We start from the raw sequence: 18,831 nt of genomic DNA, 5'->3' as shown, positions 1-18,831 counted from the left end.
TTTTTGTATATTGGATTGATTAAAGAGAGGTTTTTTAACTGTTAGCTTCTATAATAACTAATCCTGATTTATATGCCAAAGTCCTGATATGAAATAAATTGAGCTGCTGCTTAGACAAAATATTTCCAGTTGAGTTGCGTGTAAGATTATCAAAACGATCATCAACTTCTTTGTGGTATTGAGAAGGGCAGGGGGAGTTGCTCAGTTTTCAGTGATATGCTCACCTCTAAGTTTTACCTTTGTGGTATTTCTGATTTGTATGGTTATTGAGGATACCTGTTACATCACATGGAAGTGTTGAGGTTTGGACTGGAAATCCAGAGAATTTCATGAAAAACTGATAGTTGGTCTTAACTGAATAGCAATCATAGGTAAAAGTATATTAATTTTATGGATAAAATTCTGTTTAATAAGCATTGGATAATGATATGTTTTTCTCCTGAGAGTTATATTTGTCTTAAATATTCCCAGTAGAATTTGTAGCTAGACTAAATCTGAAGCCTTTTTCAAGCAGCTTTGTCATACAGTCAAGAATGTAATTGAGGAAATATCACTTTGTTATAAACGTTCATTTCTTTAGCATTATACAAAAGCAGTTACTGCTTGTAAGATAGCTATTTAAAGAAATTTTTGCAGAATCGGGGAAAAAACGTAATAGCTTGCAGTAGATTGATATATTTAACTTTTGACTTCTTTTTAAAGACATACTGTGTGATTTTGTTAAGTGACCTTAGTATTATATTCTAGAAGCTTTTGTCTCTGTTTCCTCCTATGTAGAATGGTGGTAGGGAGGGAAGCCACAAGCGTAAGGTCGCCAAACAAGCTTGTTCCTAAGCCAAGTGTAACACCCAGCAGTTTTATTTTCAGGGCTCTGCTGCTGCTGATAAGGAGGCTCTGCTGGCTTTGATAGAAGGCTTATCTCTACTCAAATTCAAATGTATTTTTATGTGTTTTTGAAGGTCTTCTTTATTCTTGGCCCCTTTTATTACCTTGATCAACTAAAAGTATCTTTGAAGTGAAATGAAAAGTATTGACTTTCTGTATAAAAAGAATGAAAAAAATAACCTACTTACCCTTCTGCTAAAATAAATCAAAATGAGTCTATTAATTCAATTGAAGGCAGTTATAAAAAGAGAGCCATATATGAGGATGTAGATATTGGAAGGATTGGGAAGTCTTAAATGGAAAATGATTAGCTTATGCAGAAGTATTTGAGTAGTGTTTTTTTTACTTGTTAATGCCCTGGTTTTTGACTGCTGTAATTTTATTTATGAATCCCTAATCCAAATCTAGGTCTAGGTGAGTGGTGCCACTTTGCTTTTGCTGAGGAGTAGATAGCAGCACTGCCAAGGTTTTATTCTGTGATGCACAGCAGTAGGACAGGCTCTGAGCAGAAGAAGTAGAGACAAATAAGAGCTTACTTTGCCATTGCTACTTTTCCTGTTTTAGGGATTGGTAGTGGGAAATAAATAAAGTCTGCTTTCCATTTGTTTAAAAAGATGAAAAAGCATTTATTTTAAAATACACAATTTTATTATTGCATTATAAAAATTCTTATATTCCACAGCAGAATTGTATCTTTTTATTCTAGTTTTGAACTCTCGTCTGGAGTGTGTTCTTTGCTTGGTAGATCTGTTCAAGTTGTCCTTTATAACCTTTTGGAAAAGGCTTTCATTACTATTCTTAATGCACTTACCTTTATAGCGTTTGCCTATACAAATTAACTTGCTGTCTGCTTTCACTGCATTTGTCCTTGAAAAGTCATTCCTACTTAGATTGGAATATCAGGCTACATAATGGATATGTTATGTAGTTTTGGTGCTGATACGCTGAGGAATTAAGCAATGGGAATTCATAATTATTGGGTTGTTTTTATAACTGCTTCTCTGTATATCTTCACCCCCAAATAAATTTCCTGTGATACAGTTGGTCAAGTTTTTCTAAAGACACTTAATTTTTAAAAGCTTGTATTTTATTGCTGTATTCTGAACAGTGCAGTTGTATTGGAGTTGTATTTTTATACGTTTGTTGGCTTGACCTACCCCTGTATGACCAGCTCTGAAGCAAGCCTGTCCTACTAAATGAAGAGATGCACTTCTGTAGCCTTGTATAGATCTTGTACAGGTCCTTGGATATCCTGTAGTTCATGGATTGTTCCTGTATCAAATAGTAGATACCCTGTTGTTTTTTATGGTTACTGCCTTGCAGGAATGTACTGTCTTCAGGTGCTTTGGCAATGCTACTAAGGTAAGACAAGGGATGTTAAAAAAGGCGAGGTGAAGAGTTTGAAGTAAAGCTCCAAAGCAGGACGACATAATTGCAGATATTGAGGGGTGGGGGGAAAGCAGGCTGAAAGGCATTGAGAAAATCATGCGTTTCTGCTGCCAACTTGCTAGCTGCACCTTCATAGCATTATGCAACTGGAATTAATAAATTCAGCTCTTGAACAGTCATGTGGAGTTAAGTCAATTTTAGAAAGGTGATACTGCAGATGCTTAATTTGGCCCATGCAGCTGCCTGCAGCCTGATGTCCTGCTTTGAGTGGTGCCAAGAGTCATCTGTGGGAAGAACCAGGACAGACCCTGACCTGCTGGGCGAGGCAGCTTTGGCAGGCTTTTCCCCTGGGGAGATTCCTGATGCATTGGATTTCCAGTCCATCTCTCATTAGCCAGTTGTCCAAACTGTTGCAGAGAAAGGGAGATGCAAAGGTGAGAACAGGCTGAAAAACGGAAAGCCTTTAAAGGAGATGGATGAAATATGAAATCATATCCTCTGTTAAAATATGCCAGAGTGCACTGTCTGTACATTCCTGAGAGAAGGAAAGATGTTAGATTTTCCTTGAAACTCAAAATGCATGGACCATTCAGCCTCACGTTGTACTTGGTTTCTACTGATCTTTCAAGATAGTAATCCTGCTGCTTCAGGCTTCTTCCAGGCAGGGTCTGTGGTTGCTTCTCTGTGAGCTTGATGTTACCGAAGTATCCTGAAGCCTCTGAGAAAGCTTTTTATTACCCAGCTCCTGCTTGCTTCTGCTTTAAGTTTTTATAGCATCTTGCCCCCCTTCTGAAGGGTTGCAGTTTAGCAAGGAAATGGTGGTCTTGGCTGTTGTAACAAATGAATTTATAGCATCAGACATATGCTTTGCCACTTGATGTGTACCTTCTAACTTGCCTACATCCATCAGCATGGTGGGGTTTTTAGAAGTGTGTGTTTGCAGAGAGAAACTTGTTGGTGAACAGGCCAGATGGCTCTGCAGCTCACCATTTCTTTTCTAAAAGCCTTTGTTATGCTCAGGTTGCATTTTCTTATGGCAAAAATGTGAGGTTCTAAACCTAACTGTGTTAATTGTTAGCAGGTGTTTGGGTTTCTTGCATGTACAGATGCAAAGGAAGTACCAGAACTTGCTAGGGTGGGTTGATTAGATTCTGCAAGCTTGGCTTGCGTGTTTTGGCACCATGTATTCTGCAAAGAAGTTTGAGGCAATGAGACACAAAGCTGTGATCCATGGTAGAGCATGATCATTTTAAGTACAAATTCTATTTGTAGAATAACAAAAGCAAGATACAACAACCGATCTGTGTTACTTCGTTTCCCTCCTTTCCCTTCTGTCTTCAGTGAACACTTTATGTGGGTGTAGGTTTGATCAAGTTGTTTCCACTGTGTTATAGTTCCAGTTAGTGAATGAGCAAAGCCATCATCAAAAGTTGTTCTTATTTTTTTCTAATTTCTGTTCTTTGTTTTCTAATGCTTAGACCTATGTGGTTTGTTCTGATAAATGACAGGTCTGATTGAAAGGAATATGTGAGACGTAGCCAGCACTTAGTGGCATCCAGTACCTTTGTGCAGCCATACAGCTGCTCCTGGATAGCGTCTAATTCTAAAAGGCCATGAAAGGCTGAAGCATGGTGCAGACAGCCAGGCTGCTTCCTGGGCTGCCTGAGAGCTTCAGTCACAGCTTAATGGGCATAAAAGCCTGGCAGCTGTCATGCAGGAGAGATGAGCAGAGAAATCTAATTTCAGAAGTTTTAAAGCAGAAAAACTTTCCAGATGACCAGTATATTTCCATTTACTGACAATTTTATTATTAATTGTCATTATAGGTAGGTCTTCTGCATCAAAAGTAATAAAGATTCACATTTGTTGATAGCTCTTAATGATGCTCCAAGCAAAAGTAGTGCATCCGAGGCACTTTTTTTTGTGTGCACTTAGACATGAGGACCTGATGCTTGCTGAAAAAAATAAGAAAGATAACCTCTGTAATACACTTTCCACTTCTGTATTTTATAAGTTTATACGTTACACTTTAACTGTAGGATACAGAAAGTTTTAGCGTATTTAGGATCCATTGAATGCATGATGACAGTGGAAAGAATACAGTGCTGTTTTTTTTGAGTAACCTTGTTGTTGTTGTGTTGCCTTTGAACAGGGCACTTGTTTGCTGAATCTGAGGCAGATTAACTGTCCTTTATGTCTCAGTGTGTTGCATATGATCTCTTTATGTTTTGGATGACTTTCCCAAGTTCAGATGGCAAACGGCATCTACATTTTGACATTTGAGATGGATGAGATCTCATTACAACCCCCCCACTCTTAACTACTTTTGTGGAATCTTGGCAAGAAATTCCTGTTTTGCTTTGGGACCTCCTTGGAAATGGATCAATTTTTATTAGTCCTGCTTCTCTTTGATGCTGAGTTCTGTAATCTTAGATGTAGCTGCCATCTAATTGATTTTGTTTTACCAACCATTTTTGCTTTAAAAAAAAAAAAAAAAAGCATTTACTATGTCCTGTATGCAATTCCAATTTTCTGTCCTTCAATTTTGTTAATTCTTAAATAATTTTGTACTGTACAGGTATTTGCAAGCAAAGTAGGAAAGCCTCTTTGCTTTTAGAATTGCCCACCAGTAAAAAGTCACAGATAAGTGATGTCCTTCTTGTTTATATCTCTTGTGTTTAGTAGAGCGTGCAGTTTTTGCAATAGTTACGTGCCTTTTCCTTTTGACACAATATTTGCCTACCCCAAAAAGGATTTTCTCTGATCCAAGTTGAGAGGCTAAAATCTGAATGAATTTTGGTGTGATCTGTAGAAACATACTTTGTTTTCCTTCTTTCAGTATGGTGATAAGCTTCTGATGTTTTTTTCTCCTGTTCTTCCTTTTTTTTTATTTTTTAACTTGCAGTGTTCTATTTAGGTGAGTGCTATAGTTTTTGAGCCTTTTCTGTTCCTCCAAGAACATTTGCTCACTGTTTAAGAAAAGAACAGACATGGGTGCTTTTCAAAGCTTTTGTTAAGTCCCATCATCTATAAAAACTTGTTTTGCATTTCTGTAAAAGTTTCATCCATGTGAAATAAATCCATTTTGCAGATCAGGTAATGTTTGTTGCAGCTTTTATTTGCTGTATTATGTTGTTGAGCTTGTTTGGCTTACAAAGCAGGAGTAGACAGCTTCTATGTCATGCAGTGGCTGTTCATGTGCCTAGATTGTTGCACTCCCCCCCCACCCCCCCTCACAGAGTAGAAGTCCAAACCACTGATTTATGATCTGTCTTCACTTTTAGGTCCTACATTGCCTCGACAGAATTCACAGCTTCCCTCTCAAGTACAAAATGGCCCATCACAAGAAGAATTGGACATCCAGAGAAGGTATGGTACTGTAAGTGAGCAAGCTGTTCAATTGAAGAGTGTAGTTGCCCTTCACTGATAATGAGAAATTAAATGATGAGGACTTCCAAACTGTCATAGTCCTTCTTTTATTGCCTGTCAGTACAGATTGGTGCTGTTTGGGGAGTTTCTGGGATAGTGTGTGAAATGGCAGGGTCTTTTGGGGTAGTGGTATCAGAGTTGAAAGTGAAAAAACAAAGGTCTTGGACTGTGTTCACTGCCTGCGAAGCAGTCCTGGATTGTCTTACCATCAAACCGCTCCCAGAGATTAACTGTTCCCTTCCAGACGGGGTGCTAGGAGTGATTTGGGTTACACAGAGTACAGATGTAAGGAATGGGGTCCTTGAATGAAAAGTAAGTGGTCCAGATTGACGGTGAAATGTACATAATAGTTTTCAGTGCTAACAGGAACAGTGTTAATGTGCTGGGTCTCACTGGCAATAGTACTGAAGATTTTTCTATTTTTACACTTTTTGCTTAGTTTACGTAGAGGTGTGTGAAAACAGATGGCCAATTTACAAACAATTCATATAATATATTACATGAATTCTCTACACTTGTGGGGAAAAGTACTGACATCAACATTGGTCATACTTGCCTGTGTCTTTCCAGCAGTATGTGACACTTCTTAAATCTGAGGAGGAATTGCTTTATCTGACAGTTCCCTTGTTTAAAAACGAACATCAAGAAGCTCATTACAAACCCGTCTGTTTAAGGTGTTTACGTGTAAATATGCTGTCATGATAAAGGTCTCTTTTTATGTTTCTTTCCTTTTGACAGATTTTTTAAATAGCTGTTTTCTTTTGATCTTTTTTGTTCCACTGTAATGTTTTTTTAATGTTATTTCCCTTTCTGTTCCTTTAGAAGGCTTTATTAATTGCAATTTCTAGTGCTGAAATACTTAGCAGAGAGGCACTGTAAATGGATGTCACCAGAAAGAAGTGCTGCCCCGTATGAAGAGCTCTGAAAGTCTCTTGAAACTTCTTATGCATAAAGGCCGTATTATTAGGTGGTGTTCTTATGGCTTCACTTCTCATTTGATCTGTGTGCTCTGCTTCTTTTCATCTAAGATAACGTCCTCTTTGAAATCTGGTCCTGTTTTTGATTTGTCTTTGTTTTTTTTTCTGCCCATGAAAAAAGATGGTGAACTAGAATGAGTACTTACTCATGTTGATAGCCAGATTGTTTGTGGGGAAAATACTGCTTTTGTGTCAACAAGCCTAAGAGAAACACAATTTTATCAGAACGTATCACGAATATTCTGCTGTCTCTGTTTTTTTGTCTTTGTAAGCATATGATTGTAATACAGTTCAATTAACTCTGAGCTACATCTTATGCACTTTCAACTTTCAGACTGTAATAACAACAGCCTCCCTATGATAAGAGAATAGTAAATAGTTGGGGGAAAAAAGCACTTATGTATGTATTACTTCTGACAGGACTGTGAGTGACATTTCTAGTCTCAGTGGCAGAGTGGGCAGAATTGAGTACTGTTGGGAGCAGAAAGACGTGAGAGCACAGGAGAAGGGAATTAATGTTACTGTATGGGAAGGAATATGGAGTTGAGATGCATCAACAGAAATGCAAGCTTTGCAGGATCTATTGCTACTGAAATGTGTCTCTTGGGACGAAGGGTTTCTGTTTACGGTGTGACTCGATAATAATTCTCTTTTAAGTGCTGGTCTTATATCCCTTATATCCCTTCCCTTAAAAATCCCTCAATCTAGTAGTGTTTGACCAAATTCCACATTAAGAACGTTTAGGAGAATACATTTTGGGTGATTAATTCTAGGTCTGAATAAAAGATCTGCTTTCGTAATAAGTGAAGTTGGAAAAGGACCCTGTAAAGATCATCTGGTCTAACCTCCTGCTTTTGAAACAGGGCTAATTTCAGTGACTTGTAACTTCAGGGCTTCCCTAGGCACAAATAGACACAAGTATTGCCTCACAAATACTTTGCCACAGGAGTGGTCGGTGAAGAATGGCATATTAAAGGGAGATCTTCAACTCGTTGATGTTATACTTTGCTTTCATAGTTGTTCAAGAATCTTATTGAATCTGGAAGCTGAAGAATTTAATTAAATCTTTGTCAACAGAAGTGTCCTATATTTTTCAAAGATTGCTGTTTTAGAAATCCTTTAGATGTCTTATGTTTTGAATAAAAGCACTAAAATAGTAATTTTACTTTTCAGAGCGTGTTAAATAAATGTTTGCATCAGTTCATATGCATTGAACAACAGTCTATAAAGCCACTAGGACCACATATGCAGTGTAAAACACTGAGGTTTTTGTAATACCAATGTTATAGGTCGAGTGGTCAATTAAATAATTTCACCCAGTAAGTTTTTAAATTGTCATTTTCTTAAAAGAAACCTTAGCACAGGTATGTGCTTTCCTATTAAAACAAAACAGGGAGTATTTGAGGATAACTTTTAACCTTCCTTAACTTGCAGTTATTTAAATATAACAATGATAAGCTTTAAAACACTTAAGATTCTGTTTGATCCTCAGAAGTGAAGGCTTTCTTTTGTCCTAAGAGTTATTTTTCATTTTGTCAGAGTGCTAGGCAGTGTATGCAAATTTCACTGGTTATTTGGTAATGAGCAACCTCAGTCGACATAGGTATTTGCTCATAACTTCAGAGTTACTTAACATTTTAAAATACAAGATGAGTTCATGACATGCCTCTGTGTGCCACCCCTGAGTATAAATTTACGTTCTCTTCTAGCCATGATAAATATATTGTCAGGAATATGATTCACTGAGTTGGTATCTGGCACGACACTGAGGAATTTATTGAGTTAATGTTTATAAATAACTTCAAAATCATCGCTGCTTCATAAATAAAGAGACCAAGAGCATCAGAAACAGAGGAAGTGTATAGTTTGTAAGGAATAATGAAGGTATACAAGCCACCTGTTATCTTTCAGGGACGTAATGGACCAAAAGTTGACCGACTTTTGTCGTAAGTAATCAAAACTATTAGAAGTTCTCAAAACTCAATAGCAGAATAGTAGTAGGGTTTTTTTTTTTTTGTAGGTGTTCAATACTTAAAGCTTGCTTACAGCTTTTGTTTGTATCTGGGTTTGCCTTGATGCTATTAAAGAGAACGTGGTTGTGTGACTGCTAGAAAGTAGTATTGACAAGGTGCAGTATTCGTAACATCTTTTGGGAGGCTTCTTGGCCATCAGTGGCCAAGTTCAGAGGCTGACAAAGGTAGCAGTTCTTATCATTTTTCAAAAGGCTTAAATGAACAGATTGTATTTTACAGATTAAATATATTTTTTCTCAAGCTTTGATCTTAATTTATGAGCACCTTATAAGGGTCTACATTTTTTTTTGGTAAATTCATGATTTTGAATATAATTCCTCAACTATTTTAAAAACAGGTACAGAAATGCTGAAGGAAAACAAGCACCCACATCCTGCAATCAAGTAGAAATCTAGTAGTTAAAATGTAAAGAAAGGAAAGTTTGCCCATGGCTTTCTGTGCTTATAGCCTGATTTCTACTGTTGGTTTTTTTTTTTTTTTTTTTTTTTTTTTTACCTAATCTGTGACCTTTCCCTGGTTAGTAGCTGCACGTATTGTTTCCAGTTCTCTTTTGCCTTTGAAGTTTATTTATCTGACAACTTATTTTGGGAAAGTAAAATTTCTTTAAAGGCTTATGAACTGATTAGATTTAACTGAGCAAACAGTTACAATTGAGGTAGGTGTGTGGATTAAATGTAATAGTTATCTTCCTGGTTTAGGTTTGTAAATGTTCAGTGGAATACTGCTATGTGTCTTACAAAGTCCACATGAAGTTTACATTGCAAAGTCATAATTTAGATGGAGTGAAAGGATAAGTGTAGTTTTTTTGTATTTCTGTGTTTTTTTTCTTTTTCAGTGCATATGCTAAGGGTTCCAGGGAGATGAAATTGTAGCAATATAGCTTAGTTCTCAGGTTGAGCTTGTTGAGGCAGTTTCCTGGGTCATCCTGAGGTAATTTGGATCGTAACAACTTCACTGTTGCACAGTAGGAAGAGAGGAAAATGAGTCAAAAACGAATGCCCATCAGCATTGTTTATCACATCCTAAAGACTTAATTTTTTTTGCCCTCAAATTTTATGGAAAACAAAGAGTTCTGGTATGGTAATGACACTTTTTTTTTTTTTTTTGTGCCTCGTTTTATTTCCATTCACAGTTTCTTTCCACTCACAGTAAAATTTTTTGTTAGGTCTGTCAAGTCTGTTTACAGAGACATAACTGATTTTATGTAGAGGTAGTGGGGTGCAGGCTGGTTACAGCTGTGAATAGCTATGGATGTCAGACAACACTAACATATTCAGCAGACTGAGGAAAGCTCTCTTCTATTAAGCAATCCTGTAACTACATTGGCAAAATTACTGCCTTAATTGCTGCAATTGAATATGTATGTTGCTTGAAGGATGGTTCTGCAAGTACGTTAGTTACGATTCTTGAAAAATGTCTCTTTGAAATCTTACTATTTCCACAAAATCTTCAGTTCTATGGGTTTTATTTCTCTGTTTAATGCAAATTATGAATCAGAGTAAGAAAATAGTCCACATCTTTTCCAAAACTTTCATTTCTGTGATTCCATTTTATGAAACTAGTTCTGTTCCAGTCATACTCATGGAAATACCATTCAGGCATTTGCCAATGAAAGTAGGCTTTTCTGCTATTTGAGATTCTTATTTTCTATTAAAATCTGTTGTGCATAGAATACTTCTTTCAATCTGGTTTCTGCCAGGTATGTTCAAGTGTTCTGTTTGTCTATGTAATAGGTTTAAAAGACCAAGTTAAAGAGAACTATGAGGCCCCACCAAAGTTCATTAACAGACCCCTTTCTCTACTGGAGATTCTGTATGTAATAATCCTTTGGTTTGTAGTTGCCTTCACGTCTTCATTGTGGTGGCTAGTTACCAGTTTTTGACTGATGAAAAACTTTGTTTTCCATCTGATATGTTTTGAAAAGCTTATTACATAAAAGCTTGTTGTTAGACCTTAAATCTCTTTTGATCAAGGAAATGAAAGCTGATTAGTTTGACTTTGGTAATGTGAAAAGCCTTAAAGCTGCATCTAAGGAAAGAATAATTAACCAGATAAAACAGCTGAGTAAACTATGGCCAAATTGTGTTTTCTTTTGTGAAAGACAGCAGGCAATTGATGCAGTGTTCTTTAGTGTAAAACGTTTGACAGATACCAAAAGGGAAGTTCCTAGTTAATGTGGACGGCAGGTCTGCTAAGGAAGTGTGAGAAACAGCAGTTCCTCCTGCATTGGATTGAAACCAGTCATGTTCTATTTAGTTTTCCCAGAGAAACCAATCCTGTTGCTGATGGGAGTTGAGGTACATGAGTACAATGGAGAGAAGCAGGAAATGGATTATACTGCAGATCTTGATCAGAATGGGATGAGAGATAAAGGGTAGCTGATGCCCTGTTCTTGGACACTTTTAGAGGGAGGGGAAAACCTCCTGTACATTAAATATTAGTTTGGGATATCTTAATGTTAGTCCAAAGGAAAATCAGATTTGACAGTGGAATTGTGGCATTCAGTGGCAATCAATTTCAAGGGAAAGCTGCTTAAATAGTGGAAATAGCTGTGACAAATAAACTAGATTACTGTTTCAAAATCATGACACAGATATGCAGTTAAAATTCCTGTATAATTTTGTGTTAAATGATGTTAAAGTGTCAGATGTTCTTTGCAAACTTCAGAAAAAAAATATAATTGAATAGTCACCTGTTTAGAGATCTGGTGGTCCACCCGTGTTGAAACTGGAAAGGTAGAGCATGTATTTAAATTCTCTTCATAAATCTCTACCTTTGTTGAACAGTCAAACATTGCAGATCTCCGCTGTGTGTTTCCAGCTCATTTTATCTTCATATGAGAGAGTGAGCTCTGGCAATTGTTAAATTATGGAATGATGGATAAGTATTCAGTATGGAAGATGAAAGAGCAATCTTCATGTTGGTATTCAGATTTATTACTCAGGAAAGTTTGTGCAAATTTTAAGGGCCGTGGAAGGCACACCTTTTCCCTTTCTGAACCTAGGCAAAAGAAGATTAGAGTATTAAATTAGCAATCTTCTGAATAATCAACTTATTAAAACACGTTTCAGTTTATTTCTCTAGACGTTCAACAGTGATCAAATTGGATTGACTGTATGTAGTTAAACTGATGTCCAGACACTGAGTTGCTGCTCTCTGGTAAATCTGAAAGGCATCATTGAAAAGCTGAGGTCACTCCTGCATCTGGAGCTAAGCCTCATGTTGCCTGCTTGCAGCCAGCTGCTCTGTTTGTTGCAGTGACTCAGTGGTGGAGGAGGTTGAGGATCATATGTGATGCATTCTGGTAGGTAGGCAGTGACTGCTGGATTTAGATAATGGTTGGGCTTTCAGCATTTTACAATAAAACTCCAGATGTTGCTGTCTTGTGTGTATTGCTCCATATACTGAGACAGGTTAGAGAAGTTAGTACAAGAGCTCAGAGCCCTGAAAACATGGGCATGCCCAGACTGCCTGACTGGAGTGCTACTGGGCTTTTCTCACAGTGCTAATCGTGACAATACAACTTCCTAAATTGGTAAATGTGCTTCAACTTAATGGCCATGAAGTTTAATTTGAGGTTTTAGTAGATCAAGTGATGTTTCTGGTGACTGTTCAGTGCACTCCTCTTAAAGTGGTTCTTCCCTATTCTTGTTTTGGCTGCTATGACTGTCACAGCTTTAAGCAGACAAAACAGGGTTGGTTTTCCTCTTCATATTCCTCAGTGACTTGATGCTTTCCTTCGACTTGTAAGTTATTCAGCAAAGAAATAACAGAATATGAAATTGATGTGCTCATAAAGATGGCATAAACAAATACTAGGCTTTAGCTACATGCAGCTGACCACTTAGTGCAGCAATCTCTTCAGTCTGTCCTCAGTATATATCTTTTTTCTCCAGCCTTTGTCTTGGTTCCTTGTTCTCTACAGTGAGGTTTAAAAATATATATATATATATATATTTCAAGTTATTCTCTGATCAGCTTGGAATGTTGATCTGCTCAGTGCCTGTTGGATTTGGATGTGATAATAAAGATTCTTCTGTCTGTACTGCTTGTGGAAATACCTGTTATTGATGTTATTGGCTTCGTGACAAGAAGTCCTTCAGGTTCGTGGGTGAATTCTGTTATTGAGGTACATGCATGGTGGTCTTGGTGCAGTTCTGTCACCTTTTTAGGAAAAATTTTAATGGCTTGATCCCACAGCCAAGATCAGAATAACCCGATGTTAGAATATTAAAGATTTATGTGAATGTACAGGGAAAACCTCCACATGAGGAAATAAGGTGGCCTGGCAGGGCAGACATCTGTTTTCTTTTGCCAGCTGCTTTGTGATGAGTGTTATCTGTAGGGTTTTCTTTGTGGCGTTACGTTCTTTTTTTATTTTTGGACAGGATGAGATTTAATGTTTAGGCAGTAAAGAAGTGAGAAGTTTCATGAAAGAATTGTCTGTCCCTGTACATTAGATTTGTTTTGATACAGAATATTGTTTCACTAGCAAAGGTAAAGTTTCTTAATATAGCTGTTGTTTTTCCTTCAACCCATGTGGTGGTAATAGTCACCTCTGAAAGAAGTGACTGAGACTTCAATTCTTTTGATTGTATTGAAACCTTTAACAAAGGGACTTGGGGATCTCGCTCATTCATCTACAAGAGCTAACACAACCTAGTTGGCTTTTTTTTTTCCTTGAGGTACTATATGAGACTCATTTGGAATAGTTGCATTGTGTGATGATCTGTTACATATAGTACTGTTACTTGCTAAAATACGCTTAGAAAGCGGCTGCTCTGTACGGAGGTATTGACTCATTTTGTCTAACGTCAGAAGCTGAGCTTATTAGCACTACCTCTTACTTGTTGACTACATGTCTAAACCAGTAAAACAGTACCTACATTGCATGTAAGTGATGTGCTCTCCAATTTTATAGCACTGCGTCAATTGTTCAATGTACGTCAGCTGTTAGATTACATTAATTCACATTTTTAAAATAATTAGTCAGTTTGCTTTAGCATTTTGCTGTCAGGGAAATAGCATGCTGGGACATTGGCAGTGCCTCTTGAGCTCCATTAAAAGTTGTCCTGGTTGGTAGATAGTGAACGTTCATGATCATAGTTGACAATTCCTCAGTCACGTAGAAAGTACATGTGTTTTAGATCTACCCGATTCTTGACATCTCAGAAATGCTTTAGAGAATTTTTAAAATTACATTATCAAGTGATAACAAAAAACTGCAGAAGCAAACATATTGTTTATCCTAGTTTTAATAAGCAAAATTAGTTTTTAATCTTTTAAAATTGTTCTACTTGTTATGTTGCTGTTCTTTTTCAGTTTACCAAACTCATCCTTGGTCGTTAATTGTGTTGAGTGTGTTGAAGCAATAGAATTGCATTATTGCATGCTTTTCTTTTGACCTATGCCACTTTTGGCTTCAGATCTGGAAGGTTCACTGTAGGAATCCAGTCGTGGGTTTTTTGTTGTTTTTTTTTTTTTCTTCCTTCCACCCTGTTGAAAGGAAGGGAGGTTTCATAGATAAATAGTGAGAATAAGTTTAAATTATTGTCGGGGTTGGTTTCATATATTACTGAATAAGAATTTTGGATAACATAGGAAATGTTTGCAAGGTATTTTGCTGCTCTCTCTGAGTAAAAGATCTAAATTGTAAGCAAATTTCGTGACTTGTTCATGGCTTGTATTTGCGTAGTTAGAAATTAAATCAGAATTTTTCTGGATTTGCTGAGTAAATGGAAAATGAAAACTCATGCAAAAATGTTAAATGCTGAATCACTTGCTGTTTAATTATGATAATTCTTTTATTCAGGTTGTAGGTAGATAAAAACGGTTATCTTGTGGGTCTTTTCTGTCTTTTATCTGGATCTTGGTAGGCAGCCAGTATGGTTTGGTATGTGTCCTTTGCTGACTTAAGTATTTTTTTTGCATCAGATAAATGTTAAAGCATTCAAAGGCTTCAGTACATTTTGTTTTGATATGTGAACACTGTGTGTATTTATAGCTCTCTGAAGAGGACAAAAGTCCAGGTAAGCCTTATGAATGTGTTCACATGTATTAGGAGAACAAGTCAGTCTCAACACAATTTAATTTGGAAGTGTATCTTACACTTAAGCTAAAATTGCATACAAATACACGAAGTATAGAAGGCGGTGTACTTTATGCACAGTTTGTACAGTTGGTCTCTTTCTGTACGTGTATGTGTGCATACTTACATATTATGCACACACCCCTCTCAAGTAGTCAGAAAAGCTTTAAATAAAGATAACAAAGTCCACCTTACTGGGTCAGAGCAAGTGTCCATTTGACTTAAAGACTCATACAGGTCAAATGTCCAGAATACTTTCCCCTGCTGCTCTATCCTTCTCTGGGCAATTTTGGTTCTACAACTTCTTGTACTTTGTCTCAAATTCGAAGTGCCTTTCCACATATACATATATATATATATATATAATATATATATATATATATATATATGTGGGATATATATATATATTTTATTCTAAGGATTCTTTCTTGAATTGCTCTGATAGGGAGTTCCATGTCTCATCTCCCTGATGTGCAAATGTGCTCTTTTTTTTTCCTTGTTAAGCTTTGCTATTATTAGTTGTTGAATCTTTCTTCCTAGGTGTTGTATTAGGGTGTCCTCGTTACTCAAGGTTTTGTATACCTACAGTTGTCTTTTCCAACATGTGGAGTTGTACTTGTTTAGTTATTTGTTGTGTGGAAGCTGTCTGGTACATTTGATGGTGTTGCATCTCTGAACCTTTATAGTTCTGCTGGTTTTCCCATCTTCTGAATTAGGAGCACAGATGTGGATTAACCATGGATTTATGAAGATAAGATTATTTTCTGTACTGTTGCATAGTCTTTACTGAATGCATATGGTTAATGTTTTTGAACAGAACACTCAAATGAATGTGTGCATAGAACTTTCTTTCACAATTCTCACTCTTTAATCATAGCCAAGCATTTTATGTGAATTTAGCAGATTCCTCCCCTGCATTGTGTCAGCTACGTCACAGTTATTCTGTTTACTAGTTTTATTTCCTGATCACTTGGAATTAAAAGATACATCTGTAATTCTTCACAATCAATCATCCTTGCTATCCTAAGAACCCTAATATTAAGGAGCTTAGACTGGGGTGCCTCACTGTTTCTTTTCCTGGTTACTTATGGAAATACAAAATGATGCAGCTCTTGGTATGGCTTATCACCTTGCTCTTATGTGAGGTTGTGTCAAGGTTATTTTTCTGTTAAAAAATAAAAAAAATTTTAAGCATCTTAAGCAGTTGCTTGATATGTTTCTAAGCGTGATCAATTGTGGATACCTTCTAGCTGCATAATATGACAAGTCTGACTTAGTACCTTATCTGCATTCTCATTTTGGGATTGACAGTGTGTGTGTTGCTTCCTAGATAGACTGTGCTAATTTAGAATGAATGAGTTAACAAAATGAGTGAAGCTGCTTTAGAATGTGTAAATGCTGATTCCTGTTCTGAATAGCTTTTTTTTAGATAGGAAAATGTGTCCACTTGTCATTTATGAAATTAGAGCCTAAGATGGCTCAGCTGAAGGTAGCCAAGATGAAAACCCCATTTTTCTCTGATGATATTTATCTGAGGAAAGGAGAGTACTGAGGAGAACTAGTTTTGTACAAAACACAGCAGGTAGGAAGGTAGGAATGTTATGCCAAAAATATTTTCATAGTATTTGAACGTTTCTGTGGTCTGCATTGTATTCTCTTGATGTTTGATCAGAGGCAACCCTCTACTGGTACAAAAAAATGCATTAGTCAATTAATGTCGTTTTTGGTAGAAGTGAGAGGTTAAAAATCAAGCATTTAACAAGGTGACTTGCAGCATTAATTTCTTTCTAACTGCCATTACAATTTGTTGCATGGGAGTGCAGGAGCAGAACTATTTTGCAGCTTCTCAGGGTGTTGGGTAACAAGGTCAGTAAAAAAAGAGTAATTTTTTCCTGTAGAGTAATTAAGTCCTGGGACTTAATTGCTTGTTGTAACAAGCTGTCAACGTGTTAGTGGCTTTTTTATATATTATTATTTTTAAGGAGGATCATTCTTCTGAGATAAGATGGACCTGAATAGTAGCAGCATGTGGGCTGTGCTTTCCATTTCTGCAAGTATATTCCAAGCATGAATAGAAGTGAAATAGCTAAAGTTCCATTCATTTTCATGCTAGTTTTACAAAGCTGTAAGCCTGTGATGTAGAATGACCAATGACCTGCCTAAATAGAATTGGCCAGTAGCAGTCTGTAGATACCATATGCCATAGATTAAGGTGTCTAAATTTAGGTCTTTTTTTTTTTTGCTGCATAGTTAAAATCTGGCTGTGCTTTATATTTGTTGAAAAATCTTCAGTTTGCATCTTAAGCAGAGCAGAAAATGTCTGTGTGCTTAATATATGTATTTTTCTTTATAAATGTGATATTTGGGTGTTTTTTAAATTGAGAATTAAAGTAGTGTGTGATAACTGTGTTTTTCAGTGATATGCTGACAGAAACATAATGGTTGCATCTTTGAGGAAAAGGGCATGCCTAGTTCTTCTTGTAATATTGAGCTCCCTTGTTTTAGTTGACTAGAAACATGCATGTTATGCTTAAAAAAGCAACAGCAAAAAAAAAAAAACACAAAAAAAACCATTATGTGAATATTTACAAAAAATTAAAAAAAATGCAGATTGGTACAGCCTGTGAACTTCCTACTCTTAGGAAATTAATTCTGTTTCCTCTGCCTGTGTATCTGCTTCTGTTCTTCCTCTCTGCATCTTGCACCCTTGTGCTTTCCTTTGCTAGGACTTTCAGGAGCTGGAATCCACGCCAACCCTCTGCACTGCTTCCCTGGTGCCCACTCCCAACATTTCTTATCACTGCCCAGTTTCCCCCTGAAAGGTGTTCTTATCTGGATGATAGTTCAAATGTAAATATGTGTAGTATGCAAGTGGAAAAGGATACATAGCGTGCACTTTGACACATCTGTAAAATTTGGATAAGTACTGGTTGCCTAGCTTATATGAAAGTTGTTTTTTTTTTTTTTATGGGGATTTGTGTAATTGCTATTTAATTATTCTTTTATTCACTACTTTAGATATGAAGTACCATATGCAAAGAGCAAATGTAACTCCATATCCTCAGCTCATAAGATTGTATCAGCGAGTAAATTATCATCAGTAACTTTCTATTCTTAGCTTTTGAAAGCTGTCTCTCAGAATGCTAAATTGGTTAGCAAGAAATTGGCTATATGGTTTGTTTGTTTTTTTTTTTACAATGAACGTACCTTTTACCTAGCTTTGAAAAATAGCATGCAGAGTTCAGAATTCTATGGAGGTGCAAATGTTGCAGTTTTATTCTCACTGTTGCAAAGACTGTTATTTCATCTCTTTTTTTTTTTTTTTTTTTTTTTTTTCTCCTCTAACAGTTATTTGATATTTCTGGTTTTCACTTTGCAGCTCAGTCTTTTTCCTTTTTTTTCATGATTGTAGACAGTTGCAAGAGCAACAAAGGCAGAAGGAGCTGGAACGGGAGAGGCTGGATCGTGAACGAATGGAACGGGAGAGGCTGGAGAGAGAGAGGCTAGAAAGGGAAAGACTTGAAAGAGAGCGCCTAGAGCAGGAACAACTGGAGAGAGAACGACAAGAAAGGGAACGACAAGAGCGCCTAGAAAGGGAGAGACAGGAAAAGGAGAGGCAGGACCGAGAAAGACTTGAACGACTTGAACGGGAAAGGCAAGAAAGAGAACGACAAGAACAGTTGGAAAGGGAACAATTGGAGTGGGAAAGAGAGAGAAGAATTTCAAATGCTGGTAAGAAATTCAAAACTGAGCGTGTTTGAGTACCGTATTCCTTATGTGTTTGGGTGATGGAGTGAGAGACAACAAAGGGCAGTGAGTATAGCTGTTCAAGAGTAGTCAGTGCTTGACTTGCAGTTGCTAAAATTGCTTCATTTCTTATGGGAAGAAGTCCGAGATCTTTGACTTGCCTGCCATAATTGTCCATTAACCCTGAAATAAAATATTTAGATTGTTTGTTCACTCCATTGCTTTAATTCTTGGTTGCTTGAAGAACTTGAATCATACTGGGCATCTCCAGCATTGGTTAAAG

At 36.8% G+C, this 18,831-nt stretch overlaps 1 protein-coding gene across 6 annotated transcripts in view; it reads left to right on the top strand.

Moving 5' to 3' along the window:
* The window catches only part of ENAH (ENAH actin regulator), an 87,401-nt gene that overhangs the window by 49,570 nt on the left and 19,000 nt on the right, over positions 1-18,831 (top strand). For all 6 annotated transcript variants that reach the window (XM_048937926.1, XM_048937927.1, XM_048937928.1 and 3 more), the window contains exons 4-5: positions 5,559-5,643; positions 18,214-18,533. In XM_048937926.1, the coding sequence (XP_048793883.1) occupies positions 5,559-5,643; positions 18,214-18,533 (405 nt within the window). The remainder of the gene's footprint in view (positions 1-5,558; positions 5,644-18,213; positions 18,534-18,831) is intronic.

Source organism: Lagopus muta, chromosome 2, assembly GCF_023343835.1.
Source record: "Lagopus muta isolate bLagMut1 chromosome 2, bLagMut1 primary, whole genome shotgun sequence".
Taxonomy (NCBI): Eukaryota; Metazoa; Chordata; class Aves; order Galliformes; family Phasianidae; genus Lagopus; species Lagopus muta.
Note: the sequence above shows the minus strand (reverse complement) of the source record. Positions and strands in the feature narration are given on the sequence as shown.